Source organism: Lepeophtheirus salmonis, chromosome 6, assembly GCF_016086655.4.
Source record: "Lepeophtheirus salmonis chromosome 6, UVic_Lsal_1.4, whole genome shotgun sequence".
Classification (NCBI taxonomy): Eukaryota; Metazoa; Arthropoda; class Copepoda; order Siphonostomatoida; family Caligidae; genus Lepeophtheirus; species Lepeophtheirus salmonis.
In genome coordinates, this window is record NC_052136.2 from 49,662,143 (window position 1) to 49,679,200 (window position 17,058).

Consider the following 17,058-nt stretch of genomic DNA (forward strand, 5'->3'; position numbering starts at 1 on the left):
ACTGCTTTGACTGGTTCAGAAATTATGATACCTAGTAGTTTCATTGACGATAAAAAAGTTAATATTCTATTGTAGGACTTGCATTTATTCCCAATTTAAAACTATAGCATAATAATTTTGACTTTAGAATTATTTCAAATTGAATCATTCTTCAAAATTATGGTATATTCCGAAATATATTTCAACTGCTGGATATGTGTGGATCGTGTCAAAGGTTCTATGAAGACCCTTACAATGGTCAAATGAAAGTCCTAACCAGAAGAAGTAATAATACTTTCAAGATTGAATATTTATCTGGAAAACATAAACTAGTTAAATATACTCCAAATCTGTCTATATTCAAAAACTTATAAAAGAACAAAATCATCGATATTACAATGAACCGAATCCGACTCTAAATATAAATATCAGAATTCCATCAATTATAACAAAATCTGGTCAGAAAATAGAATTTGCAAAATATATATCATATTTGTTATTGTTTTTTAAATTTATTTATTTCACCGTATTTTTTTGGAGGGGGGTGGGGAAACTCTGATGACGTTCTATGAATGATCCCTGTTTGCTTTCCTTTGTTTTATTTTATATTGTTATTAAAATAACTGTACTTCCTTTCTCCTATAAAATAATCATCAATGTTTTTCGGCTCTTCTAATAAAATCTATAAATAACTTAACAATCTGGATCGAATCCATTCCTTCGAAGTAATCTATTTATTACCGACTCTGATCCTTGGACATACATTCATAATTAATCCTCTTCCAAAAACTCAGAAACTAATGAACCGTCCCCCAAAAAATTGTAAATGTAAAGAGTGTAATAAATTAAGGATTTACATAGAGGATCGATCCAAAATAGGATATGCACAAGATGTTACGGTCTCTAGGGTTACATAAATACCTTAAGGAAGTAATTGAAGACTAAAATTTAATGCTTGTTGCTTCTTAGAATGACAACAATAAACTTTCCTTTGTTCATACTTATTTAGGCACATTTATAAATCTTGTTATGGATTTTAATCATTTAAAGTTATTTAACAAAATAATGCAATGTTTAAAGATGTGACTTTAAATACGTTTTTTTTTGTTTTTAGTCGTAAGATAATGATACTTTATATAGCTCATATCTTTTAGTAGAAATACAAGTCTCTGACTTGATATTATAGTAAAAACAGAATTGGAGCCCTGCTAATAAACAAATTTTATTCATGGATTTTGAAGACGTGTACTATCCATGAGAGAGTGGCTGATGTCTATCAAATTGAAAAAATTGGTAGTAAATGCTTGACTTTTTTTAATTGTTTAAATATATGTGTGAATGGAACTCATATAAAAAGTTTCATTATAAGTAATTGATATGTACAGTAAGCACAAACGCATTGAGTTCTTAGATAAACAATAAAATGAGTTTTTAATTTATTTTTCCTTAAATATCATTTAAGTTTATGTTAAAAAATTGTTTTATTGGAAAATTATAATTTTTTATGTTACATATAATCTTTTCAAAACAAATTAATAAATAGAGTAAGCATTTGATAGAGGGCAATCCTCCCCATCAAATCATTTTCCTAAAAATTAACAACAAAAGGCAATAACTTGAATTATGTATCACAGACTGGTTTGTGTAACCTTTGACCTTATTGTTTCAAAATTGAATTGAATTAAATTGAATAAGGTATAGTAAAAAGATGTACATTTTTTAGTATTTTTTCGTCATAAAAGTTTATCTCCTTGGCAATTAAAACAGTATTTATGAGATGGTCGGACTCTACAATTTTCATAATTTTATCCAGATTTTCGAAAAATACTCTTCCATAACGTAATTCATCTTTTACATCAAAATGATTAGAGCGGAATCAAAGAAACCAAAATTTTTTCTTCACTAGTGTCCAACGCTCCAGAATTAATTAGCCAAACAATCACAAAAGTGTATAAAAAGTTTTTTTAGAACGAAATCTTAAATTTCTAACACCATTTAGTGTAAACCAATTGTACTTATATAACGCGAAATACGCATTACTATTTGAAAAATAATGGAATTCTGTTTACTAGCCCTATTAAAGATATATTTATTCAAAAATTATACATTGTTAGTGTTTTTCTCACCTTTATCGCTTAAAATTGAATAGCCTATTACTACTCACATATATAATATTTTGACAAAGTTTCGATGAAATATATTTGAATCTTTATCGACGAATATATCTTGGTTTTAAAATAAATCAAAAGAACGTTTTGCATAACATATATAGTAGCATATTTTTTTATTTTATTTTAAAATTGCTTTGCAATAGGTCCAATAATATATATAAACTATTACTACTCACATATATAATATTTTGACAAAGTTTCGATAACATATATTTGTACCTTTATATACGGATATATCCTGTTTTTAAAATAAATCAAAAGAAGGTTTTGCATATCACATATAGTAGCATATTTTTTTTTTTTTCAAATGCTTTGCAATAGGTCCAATAATATGTATAAACTCAAAATAAATTATAGATAAAGGTATTCTGTTAATTCATTAATTTTCTATAGAAGGGAAACATTATGCTTTTGAAAACTTTTTCAAGCCAAATACTCTTTTTGTAATTGAAACACTAGTATTAATGCTTCAATTGAGTTACTTTGGACATAAACCCAATAGAAAATAGGAGCAGTTATTCTTTTTAACCTTTTATCCCTGTGTTTGACACTTTGGTAGATCACATTTTGAGTAACCATATCTTCGATATATGAATAGAAATAAATTTTGTTTTAGTTCAGTGCAAAAAAATTATGCACGTTCTTTAGAATACACTTTCATCATGAATCGATATCCAAACCGTTTATGAGGTGTATAAAAGCCCTCTGGAGTCTGATGAAAAAACAACAATGATCGTCTTTTTTTTTTTGGTGAGAACGTTGAAGGGTTAACCAAACCCCTAAAAAAGCTTTATTAACCTTTAAAGTGTTTTTTCTCAATTTAGATGATTGCAAATAAAATTCAAGGACATATTTCAAATTAACAACAAATTAGGCGAAAAAAAAATAACTTTTATGTAGATTATTGTTTTTATTCATATTGAAAAGTTGGCTTACACTAATAAAAATGATCAAAACGGATAAAAAAATTATATACAAAAAATTATCCAAAACTAGATTTCATAAGAAAAAACTAATTATAGATTCAGGATCAACCTTTTAAGTAAATTAATATTATTGAATATGTAACTTAAAACATTTTTACAAATTTTATCCTTACTAGCTTTAACATTAAAAACACTTGATATTTTGAATAGTTGAATAGTCTATTTAGGATTCAAACTATAGGAAAATTGAAAATCTGGTTGTGAGCGTCCTTTCACTCTTCTACATGAGCCAATCTAGAAGAAACTGGATTACCAACGGATTTGAAGACTATCTGAACCAAACTTTTATAAACGTTATCTTTACCATAACCCTAACCCTTAACCCTTTTTTGACAGATGAAATAAATAAAACATTAATATCTAGATGTAAATGATTATATTTCATATTCCAAAGTTACATTATATGTTATATAACTATAACCTCCAGATCAATTGAATAAATTTATAAAGCTCTACAAACACCATATCTTAACAAAAAAAATTGAAGTGATCAGGGTCTCAAATGATAAATTATTGTTCAACGAATGAAGTTCAAGGGGAAGAAAATAATTTCTTTTTGTGATGAGATGAACTGGACCGTGCAAATATAATCAAAATGATTGTGGGGTTCATGAAGTTGGTATGAGGGCTCATTCTTGTTAAAAACAAGGGTTCCAGCATACATCATGAGCCTGTGTGCCGATGATAGGAGTGGCAGTGACATTGGGTATCATATTTCCTGCGGATATAGTAAATGCCGATAGTTCTATAAGACTCCATATCGAGTTAATGTTAATATGAAAATAAAATAAATGTTTTATTTTACGTTAACATATGTTTTTATAAAAACGTGCTTAAAAAAGGTCCGATTGATGTAATCGACTCTGTAGATGTACTTCTTCTTTACTTGTAGATTAACATATAATACATGTATTATATGTTAATTTGCATGAATTTATATTAAAATATAATTTTATTGATAATAGCCGATCCAAACATGCGTGATGCATTTTTGAAATATTTGCAAAAATAAAATTATTGCATAAATTATATTGCAAATCTAGTAGTTTTTTTGAGATACATAATTCATTCTAAACAAAGCGATACATCATAAATAGTATAAATCGTGAATTAGTTAAGCCCATTCAGTACACTCCATCAAATACCACTTTATATAATTAGAAAAAAGAAATGATTGACTACATATACTTTTTTTGTTTTGACCACCGTCCCTAAATATATTCATAACCAAATATAAACTTTTGGACAAAACCAAAAGCTTAGCACATCGCAAAAAACATGAGATTTTAAGCTTAAAAAAAGAACGGTAAAAATAGGAAAATTATCAAACTAAAAATAAAGATAAAAACTTACTGAAGAGTAACTAAAAAATTGTAGCATAGTCTTTAGTTATCTGTAGAACTAGTCAATATCTTCTATGACTTTGATATGTAAATTAATAATTGGGATGACGTATGTAAAGTTTATGACCTTTTTAATCCTTTTAGTATATATTAATTGTTGAGTTTTTGTAATAATGGCGCTAACTTGGCCGTCCTCCTTCCCACAATAGTGTTCTAAACATTCATATCATCCAGTTGTAGCTCCAGAATTCTCCAAGAGTATCCACTCATAAATTTTACTTAAAAGTCTGCATTGTTTTGAAGAGGTAGTAGTTAGTCTCTCTTGCTTCATTGCAAAAAGACAAATACTCTTCTGGTCATTTAATTTTTTTGCCCAAACCTTCATCATGAAGGTAGTAAATATTTGAAAAATCTCTCACAAGATGTCAAATATTTACCTGTTATTACTTTGATGATGTTATATGATGCTTTCTTGATAGTTCACCTTTAGAAATAGTCGTTAAAAGGAACCAAAGTTGATTTTTTTCTTCTAATCTCTGACGTAGGAACCATCGATGCTTTCATCCTGAACGGCACCAGGGGCCTTTCAACGTCCTTAAAATTACCTAACCTTGATTTAAAGGACTGTTCAGCCATTTTATCAATTAGTGAGGTTGACCATCGAACGTCTGCAGCAATATCGGCGGAGATGGTTCCTCTTATGGGCAGTTTCAACTGAAAGACAATTAAAACTTCATTGTAACATATATGCATCTGTTACATAGATATTGCATTCGTTTGCAGTATAATGCAGGATTCTCCAGAAAAATTTAAAAGCTAACATTGGGGTTACTCATAAGAAAGACTTGTCTCTCTTTCAGGAAGTCATTAAGAATAAAATACCAAGGTTTCTTGCTATGCTAAATTTTTTTAACCCGATAAAAGTTAAGAACCTTCCATATTTCTGAGATGCTCATCACAGAAAGTCCTCCACTATTCAGTAGACCGTGAACCCTATAATATGAAGTGTTCCTTCTGCTTTGCGCTTGGAGAAATTGACCTCTTTAGTGCGAATATATTTTTAAGAGTGTCCTCATTGTATGGCGATACTCTTGGAAGATGAACCACTTTTGGGACGACATAAAATTATCATGCATATATTTTGTCTCACATATTCAGGTTGAAATTTGTAAAGAAAGAGGTTTAACGGTCAGTAATTCTTTAGGTATGATGGATTCTTGTTAGCTTTTGATATTTAGATAATTGGTCCTTCTGATGCAAATCAGGAAAAAAAACAACAACAGATAAATAAAGAGCAAAACAGGCATCAAGAATTCAACCTACTTTTTTTTTAAATTCGAACACAGAGACAGATGGCCCAGGGGATTTATTAAGCTTAGCATCTTTTACTACGTCATTTTTAATCTTAAAGTGTGTTACATGTTTTTCTGTTCATCGGTAAAGTTTTGAGTATAATTTAAAACAGATTCGTATTCCTTCATTTGAAAGCATTGAGTCGTGCCCCTGGGAAATTTACGTTCACTATGTTTCTATTTATGTATATTATTTGTGGGATGGTATAAGTGTCAGTATAAGTATAAGGGTCAGTGTTGACCTCGTGTCTTTAATTCGAAGTTCTCCAAATTGACTTAAATTTCGTAAATATTTTTTAAGTATCTGGATTATCGCAATTTGCTTTTGGATAGGATTCCAGAACTTCAGAAAATTTACTTATCAATTTTTTCAGATTATCTTCATCTATTCTTTTAAAAATATTTACAGCTTTTATTTTGAAGACGAATGTATCCCACTTGAGTGTTGTATTCAAGTATATTTTCTTAAAATCATCATTGATGTTTCTTTGACTCTTAGCTAGCGCCTTCGCATAAGACATCTTGCTGTTGTACAATCATATTGCTCACGATCATATTTCTTCAAGATAATATTACTCACAACGTTTTTGTCTCACAACGATATTACCCCCATCGTTTTTGTCCGCAACCTTTTACCATAATCATTTTACAGTGAACCAAAAAAAAAGTAAGGCAAGAAAAAAAGGAAGAAAAACCTTCATATGTCCTTAAGGCCCTTTGGTTTTGTATTTCCTTACTAGGATGAGCCTCCCCGTTCTACAAACGCATTTGGCGGGGACACATTCGGACACAAAATGGTAGTGGTCAAATATTTAAAAAAATAATGTTATTCATAACCTTTGTTTGTCTATTTCAATCAAATGTTAAAGTACCTAATTAATTCCAGAACAATAATTTAAAAACTCAAGAACGATATATTTTTTTGGGTAGCCTCCTGGGTTTGATAAAAAAAGGTTATGTACATCAGAATTATTCTTAAACTGGTATTGCGTTTGGCAAATTACAAATATACTAAATAATCAGTAGCTACATAACAATCCTCTCAGTGTATAGCTAAACCAAATTTATTATTAATAATTTTTTTGATTTTTTTTTTGTTCATGTTTTTTTTATCACAAATAAAAAGTTTATTATATTACCCTTTATAAATTAAACCCTGTTCAACCCCATGTCAATAAACTAACCTACTCTTAACTTACCTAAAGTAAAAGTCGCTTAATACATGAACCAACTACATAAAAACTTTAAAAAATTACTTTACCTCCAAATAAATTAGTATCCTGCGTAATATTTAATTCTTCAAAAGAATGCTTGTAAGTGTTCATTTGCATTGCGGCAATAAATTTTCATTTGAATTGCAGCAACCCAAGACGAAATAACTAGCTAATGCAATCTCTGTTCATGTTACTACCTAAAATATTATTGAACAGATTGAATGATCATAAGTATTCATCAAGGATGAATTAACTGGCTAATACAATCTTCCTTTCACTTTTTACTTTTAATAGTAGATAGAGCTAGAAGAAAACAAAAAATGTTGCTAGGCATAAAAAAAGGAGGAGGAAGATAGACATGTTTCTTTTTGTATATGTAATATTTTTATCTGTTATGGGGTTTTCACTACTAGATGGACATTAAAATACATATTAGGTATCCAGTGGTGTAAAGATTCCCTTATAATAGGGTCTGTGTCCGAAAAAAGATCCTTTCAAAACAAAGTAAAAAATACCCTTTTGCACTCGTTGAATAATACATCATTGTCATGATTGTCTAAATATTTATTAATATACTATATTTAGAGAGAAATTTAATTTAGTCTTTTAACAAATTTTGAACATTAATTATATATTTTATTATTTTGTATTAAAGAGATCAACTTACTAATTGATTTATTAATTGATTAGATTTCAATATGTTTATTTATTAGATTGCAATTCAATTCTAATTGAAATCAAAATTTCTCCAAAAAGATTTTTTTTATTCAATTCTTCTTTCAATAAGCTGTAGACGACATTAATCGGTAAAAAATGAATCCAATTTAATCAAGATAAAGTTTGATCTACAGAGTCAAATGCAATATCAAAGGTGAAAATGTAAGTCCATGTTTCTTAAAAGAATTAAAATTAAATTGAACTTTAGTATAACTTTTTGTGACATATAATTACTATTCATATAAATATCAGAATATATAAATACTTTAAACTTGCTATACACTACAATTAAAATATAAAGTAACTGAAAAATATTTGCAAACACTTTGCAAACAACTTTTTTGCCGAATTGATAGTTTCTTGAAAACGATAAAATATATATTTGATTATTAATCATGCTGCAATATTATACTTGTGAATCATAATTCTCAATCATGTACTCTGATCTTAAAAATAAAATATTAAATTATTTTCCACGAATCTTAATCATTAAATATTTATTAATTTATAATTAATTCATTTCGTAATCTTTTTTAACATTTTTTTCTCCTTGTAATTTATTTATTTATTGGGCATTTATCATATTTTTTGTTAAATTGGTTTTAATACAATTCGAAGCAACTTTTGAAACATTATTCTAATTAAATTAATCAATTATTAGGAGTAAATATAAATCAATTATTGTAATTAATGAGAAGTACGGAAATAATTAACTTTTTAAAATTGAAGTAACATAAATAAGAATCATAATTAGTTAATTTTGCAGGATGAATTATTACCAAATATTAATGGTGTCAATTTTGTATATAATTACTAATACATTTACTAAATTTTTGAACTAAGTGTTAGTTTAGTAGAATTGCATTTGACTTTTAAAAAGTGTCCTAAAACCCTCGGAAAAAAATATCTGAGTGCAAATAATAAATAAAATATTTCTTTTGTGCACAAATAACTATTTTATAATTTTTTTGTATAAAACTTCCTGGTATGCAAATATAAGTATAAAATTAGTTAACTGAAGTAAACCAAGTAAAATGGTTTAAAAAGCTTGTTTAAGAATAGATTTCTAATTTGGAAAGTAGCTGGTACTTACAAAAAAATGTGTAACATTTTTTTTCGTATAAAATTATTTTTATGCTTACTTCATCTACAAATACTTATTTATCGGTAGATTTGTCTATTCTGTAAAAAAGGAAATTCCATTAATATGTTAAAATAGTTGTAATTTCTTTTAAATTAAATATTGATTTCAATTATTGATTTACAAGTATATTATATTTAAAAAAAAAGAAAATGATTTTCTTTAGGGCAAAAAGTTTCCTATATTTTGATAAAAGAATCTTTTATAATACTTTTTTTAATTTTTTTTTTTTAGCGATAACATCCAATCTGTTAGTTTGATTAGAAAAATAACTAATTTATTATTAAAAACTCAGAAATATCGATATAAATGTTTATACATTTTTGTGTACTTTTCTTTGTACTTACCAATTAATTTAATAGAATTACAATTTTGTGAATGCCATATAAATAATGTCGACAAATTTTTTGCCTGTACTCTTTTTTCATAACAGTAAAAATTGGTTGTGGCATAAAATATTGAAAACTTTGTTTTACCTTTCAACAAAATTAATCATAATATCTCTTGCAGCTGGACCCTCAATTTTGCAATGAATATCCTGCCAAGGCAATCGTGGACCAGTATTGGACTTAATATTAGGTTCACAGGGCTGATAAAAGTCTTCGAGGTGAACATCTTGTAGGGTTCTATATAGGGAATGTGAGGGTGTATCATAGCGGCCATCTATGAAGGAAAGAAAATATGTCAAAAGGTAAGTTGTCAAAATGCTTCATGATATAAATACCTGTTAGATCAATACCACCAGTATAAGCAATGATTCGTCGTGGACCTGCTTTTGTAATTGGCTGGCACTTTGAGCCAGATGCATCTAAAATGACACCTTTTTGATGATGAGAGTAACCTAAATTTGTTGTTAGTCGAGCATCTAGGTCTTTATACTCTCTTGCACGTGTTTGACGGCCAACCTTGGCCACAAAGACTCGTGTTCCTGAAAAAAAGTGGATAAAAAATTATTAGTCAACATAATATTTTTTTAAATTATTTACTAAAGAATACTAAATTAACATATGTGTAATTTACGTTAGTATTTAATATTTTTCTATATAATGGGTTATTTTCATCTAATATGTAAATATAATTGAAACATATTATAAAATTTACATATTATGTCGAAAAAAAATGATATTTACATAATAATTTTATGTTATATGCTTAGATCAAAAAATGTGTAATAATATCGAACATAAAGATAATATATAAGTACAGATTCTGATTTAAATGTATGTAAATACTTCAAAATCAAGTGCCAAAAAAGCATTTATTTATTCCAATAGTTCATAGAAACAAAAGATAATATATAGGTATACATTCTGATTAAAATGTACGTAGATACTTCAAATCAAGTGGGCAAAAAAAAAATTTTTGTTCCCATAGTTCATACGAACAAAGAAAGTACAGTACTAGCCATGGTTCTTGTTTTATGAGACAAATAAGAATTCATTAATATTACTTAGTACTGATCTGTTAAAGTAGACATTTTGATCGTAAAATGAAAACAACATCAATATAGGTTAAGTGAAATTATTTTGGTAATATTAACACATGGGCTAAATAGTACAGATCTTCAGACATAGATTACACTATTTAGTCAGTATCAACTTTTAAAGAGAGTGGTCGAAATTTTATGACAATCTGTTCTTCAGTTTAGGAGTAATTGCATCAATTGGGAAGCTACTTTTGTTATTTCCAAAAAAAAAAAATGGATCAAAAACAATTTTGTGAATATAACCTCGGGCGTTCATCCTCTGTGTTGCTACTCTTTATACTAGGCGAATAGGTAATATTTAAATATTCTCACCTTTTTTTTTCTCCCTCTTCATCATTGTCGATGTTATATTTATATATTAATGACACTTAGTGATTCTAAAGGGGGGAATCCTTGCGGGATTCTCCTTTGATTAACTTGAATTTTGTTTTGGATGAAAACATAGTCTCAATTGCTCCCCAGAACGTGGTTCTTCTAGGAGGAAATAGCATCCTTCTAGAGGATAAAGACAAGGGCACGGGTTTCCTTGATTTCTCAGTTAGAATACCTGTTGCCAATGAGGAAACAGCAAATAAATTGTAAACAATGTCTAGTATTACTTTTGTAAACACACACCTAAAGAAAGCTAATGTAAATAATGAAAATGGTCAAAATTTATTGGCACATCTTTTGAATATATATCAGAAGGTACGTTTATTGAAAAAAATCAACTTTTAGTGATTCAAGACTTCAGCATTGGGACTCTAAAAGCTCAAATTTAATCATCAATGTATAGGGAAATCCAAGCAAAGTCCCTTCTTTGTTCCTTTAGGGCAGAGATTGAATCTTTAGAATTCCTTGGACAGACGAGGTAATGTGGATTTTTTGGTATGTTTGGGCATTAACAAAGAAACAAAAAGTCAGTTGGCTACTATAATTTGTCCATGATCTCAAGACTCGGAAGATCCGGACAGTGAGATAAAATCTTGTTCATCAAAGACTGTGTGCAAACAGCAATATGAGCTAAAGTCATCTATGATCTTTCAAGGCCCTATTAAGGTTAAAAGCCCTTTTTTAAAGGAAAATGTGGTTACCTTGGGTCGAACCAGATCTCAATCATTAAACAAAAGGAACAGATTTGATTCCAACAGCAATTTAATTTCAAACCTCGATACTTCGAACGAAAATAAGAAGACGAGAAACAATTCAACTCATTAAGTGACTGATAATCAAATGAAAGATAATTCCAAAAAAAATGTGTAGGAAGATTTGATCAGAAGATCTCCTTATAAAACTAAAACCAGCATTATAAATATTATTTATTCAAATACGACAGGTGGAAGAGAGAAGAAGTAGACATACTTTGATAAAGAAAACCATTGGAGTTTCACCCTACTCGGTATGTTTACAGGTATGTCTACCGGATATACATTCCAAAGTATTTTCAACTTGCTCAGAATCGTGCTCGTTATGTCTTCCCCCAAAATTTAATTTCTTCTTTACGGGATCTAACCACTCGAGAGAAGTTCTTACAATTATATCCAAATCGATTGCCAATGCAGTGCGCGTTTGTGAATACTCTGATAAAAGTGAATGGCACAGGATAAAATTATCAACAAATACCTCTCAATTTTTTATTATAAATGCGTTGGGCCAAATGAGAAATCCTCTCCGTTCTCTCAATCGTTCTTTCAATAGTTGTAAATTTAACTCACTCACCTTATTTTAATAGGTGATCTGAATATTGATTTAGATAAAGTTAGAAAATCACACCCAAACTATGAAATTCTCGTAAAACTTATCAAGGAATTGAAATTGCTAGATACATGCAGATTTTTATACAGGGATGAGGAATGATTCTCTTGTAGAATGGGACTACGGTCTTTTAGAATTGAATATGCTTTGATATTAAATAGGATATTCTTGGCTGTTAAAAGTTTGTAGTATTGCTTGGAGAATTTTCAGACCATAAACATGTTGAGTTAGAATTCTTTTCTTGTCTTTCGAAAAAAAAATCAAAATCCCTAAATTTTTGTTGCTTTTGGATGATTTTAAGACTTCTCTTAAAAGTAAATTAGATAACTAATATAATCCGGACCTTTCATGTGACAAACTCTGTAATATACTGTAGCATATCATTCGAGAATCAAGTCTTTCTTATATCAATAAAAGAAGAAGAAAAGAGAGATGCATAGAAAAGGATATTACAGAAATAATGATGGGAGGGTCTTTATAAATTTATAGTATTTAGAAAAATTGCCTCAGAACTTAAGCCTTTTCATAGGTCTTGGGCTCTGTCTATTACAAGACAGAAAAGTCTCTAAATAGTTAAAACAATTATCAGCGGTCAGAAAGTGCTTACTGACTCGGAATCGATACTGTGTTTTTTTCATACCAATGTACAAGAAATAGTTGGAGGGACAATGGATTTTATAGACCTAAAAAACAAAAAATTGCTCCTTTTTTTTTCTGAAATAAATATCCCTGAGTATATTAGGATCTCTTTTAATGACAATAAGACATGTGGGCCTGATGGTATTAGAGTTGAAATTTATATAATGTGTTTAAAGAAAGTGTCCCCTATTTAGTTAGTTTCGGTAAACACATGGAGAAGAGGGGGCCAACTCTCTGCATCTCTCATGCGTGGTTGGATTTCTCTTATTCAAAAGGAAGGACATTGAACTTTTTCTAGTTATTGGCGTCCTCGGCGAATCTTATAGAATATTGGAGAGAGTTCTAGCTAAGCAAGTGGAACCTTTCCTCAACAAAAGACTAGGAGTTGAGCAAAAAGGTTTTTTTTTTAAAACAAACAGATTTCCGACATTTCAAAAAATATTCAAACTGCTCTGGACTCAACTAAGCAGAGGACTGTTTATGCCGCAATAATTGTTATTGGTTTAAGTAGAGCATTTGATACTATACAATAATATTTTCTTCTCAGAGCCGTAAAAAAACTGTTACCTAAACGTATTTGTAACCTCATCCGAGCTCTATTATATAACGGATCATCGACAATAAAGATTGATGGACATGGAAGAAATCTCATAACTCTTAGCAAAACTTGTTGGCAGGGATGCTTTATATCCTTATTACTATTTGTTGCAGCTATGGAGATCATAAATTGTTTTATACATAGAAAGGCTTCGGCGTAAACTTTGGAAATGAAAAACATTTGTTAGAACTATACGCTATTGACCTCACAATAATGGTGGAATAAAACTCTGAAAGTCAACTTATAAAAAGAATTGAATGCATGTTAAGTGTCTGTAAACAATTTAGTAATAATAAGGCCTAATTATGAACAATGAAAACACAATCATAAAATAAAAGTTGTATGATATCAGAACGCTAAAATATCGTTTTCATTTATGACAACTTCTAAATATTTAACCAAAAAAACACTTTGTCAATATCAACATCTTATGAATTATTTTTAACTGACCCATATCCAGAGGAAATTATTTTCTTCATTGCGACTGTCATTTATTAACCGTCTAATGTATGTATGAGATTTTCTGTTGGACAACTTCTATTTACAAAATTATATCAAACCTTAAAAAAAATACATAAATGCTGCCCTGATTTTTTTTTTTTTGTAAGAGGGGGGAGTTTAAAGAAATACTATTTTACTATCTAAAAAATTAAATCTAAACGCTTTATGTCCAATTAGATATCTCAGCATTTCTATATACATGAAATAGATACAAAATAACAGACAAAGCCATTTATTTATATTTTTCATAGTTATGAATAATTTTATAAGAATAAATACAATAAATACTTAATCAAAGTATATTTTTGAAATGATATTAAACCAATTAGATCTATAGGATCCAGGATTTAAATAACAAAAATTACGTTTGATTGCACTCAGAAATTTCAATACCATGACTAATAATGAAGTGTGCTCTTTTCCACTATATTCCAAAAAAAATTGTCAGCAATACTAGATCATATTTTTTCCCCCGAAAGAAATACTCGCCACATTGAGTTTTTCTTAAAAAGAGGAACTTAAAATTTTTTCCACAAGTTTGATCCTATCTTTAAATCATTTTCTCAATTTTTTACGTTTTAGCTTATTAATTTATTTGAAAAAAGAACAAAATATGATTTATAAAAGATCGATAACATTAAGTAAAGTCTTTGAAATACATTTACATATATTAAAATGCTAAATGCGGATTATTCTCGGGTTAAGAATGGAAAGGCGAATTTTTCTATAACCTTCAGGCTATATGTATTAATCTACTTCTACTTTCAGCTAGTCCATACTCCTTTTATGGTAGCCATGTTGAACAAACCAACCAAAATGGATTATGGCTACATTGGTCGATGCTAAAATGGGCCATTTTTGATTAAATTAGATGGTTGTATGAGTAGGAGTGTTGTGATCAAAATTACTTAAGACAGATACTTTGAAGAGCCAAAACCGAGAATAATTCAAAGATGAAATAATTTATCTTGATCTTTTTTATTTTTTTAGAAAGAAAACATTTTAATCAAGTTGCATTTGTCAAGTTAATATTCATTGGTAGAGATCAACTACATAAAAAATTAGTCTTGAGACAGATATCAATCCAAACCCATCCCTGGTAAGCAAATACTAAATCATTATGTCAAAGATTATTATATATCATACAGTACATACATGTAAGAGCAATCTGTTTAGTCTCGTCAAAAATTCTGCCTTTATAGACATCCATTTTCACTACCAAATACAACATTTACGTTTTTGGAACAATGAAAAATAGTTCCATATTTACTTCCAGAGGTTTGAATAATGACTCAGAAGTTTTAACAAAATATATGATACTAGTTTTGTATATATTTTAATCCAAATAGCACTTCTTTATTCCTTTATTAATAATTAAGAATTTGCCCAAACACCCTAAATAATTTGTTTTAAAACGTTGCATACTCCAAACTTACAAAAATGGGAAATAATATTTACTTAATTACTTTCTCTCAAGTAATTTCATGAAGTACTTATACAAGATATTCAAATTATATATCATTTGCAATAAAGTTTTTGGAAGTCTTTTAGTCAAGTACCAATGCAATAAAAGTGTAGTTTAACAAATATTTACTTTACTTAATAACACATACGTATATTTTTAAGTAAAAATTATTTTAAGTTGTCAATATTAAAATATTCAGTTATTTTAAAAATCCAATTTCGCTTGATATAATTACACAGGGAATAATTATGGGGGAAAATTTAGAACGAATGAATTAAAGACAGTAATCAAATTTATCTATGAGTGCAAAAACAACAACTGATCTCAGTTTCTCTTTCACTCATATGAATTCTGAAATATCTGGGACCATAGCAAATAGAGTCTATTATTGTTCAAAGTCCTTTTTAACTTTCAAAGAATCTCCTCATTATTAGTAAAATTAATATAACTTGTTTAAAAGGGTGTTTTAGGATGAAAAAGTGTTTTTATTGAGTCTGGATCTTGTTCTGAACTCGATATACTTTTATTTTAATGTTGAAAAATTATAACACGACCTTATTTTTTAGATCCGTGTATTTAATTTATAATATCATAGCTTCACTTATAAAAAAATATTCAATGTATAACTTAACTCCTGTAAGAGAATCTCCAAAAATTTCTGTTGTGTTAGTGATTCGAATTTTATGGGGTTGTACGAGCAAATTGTCAAAATAATCATCCTATTTTTTCCAATTTAATAAAATCATGTCCCGTAGAAGGAAGATCGACGCCATTGAAGAAAGAAACTTATAACTTGATCAACTATCCATGTTCAAATTTCGAATTCCTTGAGGGACGACGGAATTCTTATGTAAAATTCCTTATTGACCCAAAAAGTTTTTTTGTTTTTTTTGTTATTTCAAAAACTCATCAGCTTATATGGGTTATTCAGGAGAGAAACTTCTGTAAGGAAATATTTTAGAAATATATGTTTGAGTTGGATGAATATTTAATGTTGTCATTTCAAGGAAATAAAAATTCTGATAACATTCACCGTTTGACACCCATAAGAAACTGAAAAGTTAGAAAAAGTTAAGGTGACCATTTTTATGCTAAGTTCAACCCCAAAAATACCTACATTTTTTAATCCAAAATTTTCAAGTTTAAAACCCTGAAATATGAAGAAACTTTTGTTTTGCCTAAATACTCTACTGTATCTTTTTATATCTTCAATATGCTCAAAAATTAAATTGATAAAAAATGGACATATTTTAATACAAAATCACTGATTGATTTACAAATGCATACCGGGTGTGGCAAAAAAATCTTTACACTTTCAATCTAAAACTTTATCAAGATATATTTTAGCAACCAGTTGACAATATAATAAAAATAACTAATCTGATGTCTTGGGTACCTAATCATCGATATAGCCCCCCCCTTAGAAAGCAATGACGGATTCCATGCAGCCACGGAAGGCCTTGCACCATCTGTAGATGTAGTTGTCAGAAATGGCTTCCCAGTGCTGGTTGACGGTGTCCTTGAGGTTGTTGATATTTGGTGGACGGACACTGCAGGCCTTGGAATCAACCTGCACCCAAAAAGTGAAGTCGAATGGGTGGGCATCTAGTGAGTTGGGGGCAAATTTTCTTTGGCCAGGAAGGAAAGTTGTCTTTCAACCACTTCTGGGCGTACCGCGTTCATATCCAGGTTCACGTTGGAAATCCCCAACTTCTTTGTAATCTCCGTTGGT

General features: G+C 28.9%; 1 protein-coding gene across 1 annotated transcript in view; it reads right to left on the reverse strand.

Moving 5' to 3' along the window:
• The window catches only part of LOC121120585 (uncharacterized), a 173,753-nt gene that overhangs the window by 29,584 nt on the left and 127,111 nt on the right, over positions 1–17,058 (reverse strand). Inside the window, exons 5-6 of the mRNA XM_040715460.2 lie at positions 9,628–9,831; positions 9,380–9,566 (exon numbers count right to left, since the gene is read on the reverse strand). Of these exons, the coding sequence (XP_040571394.1) occupies positions 9,380–9,566; positions 9,628–9,831 (391 nt within the window). The remainder of the gene's footprint in view (positions 1–9,379; positions 9,567–9,627; positions 9,832–17,058) is intronic.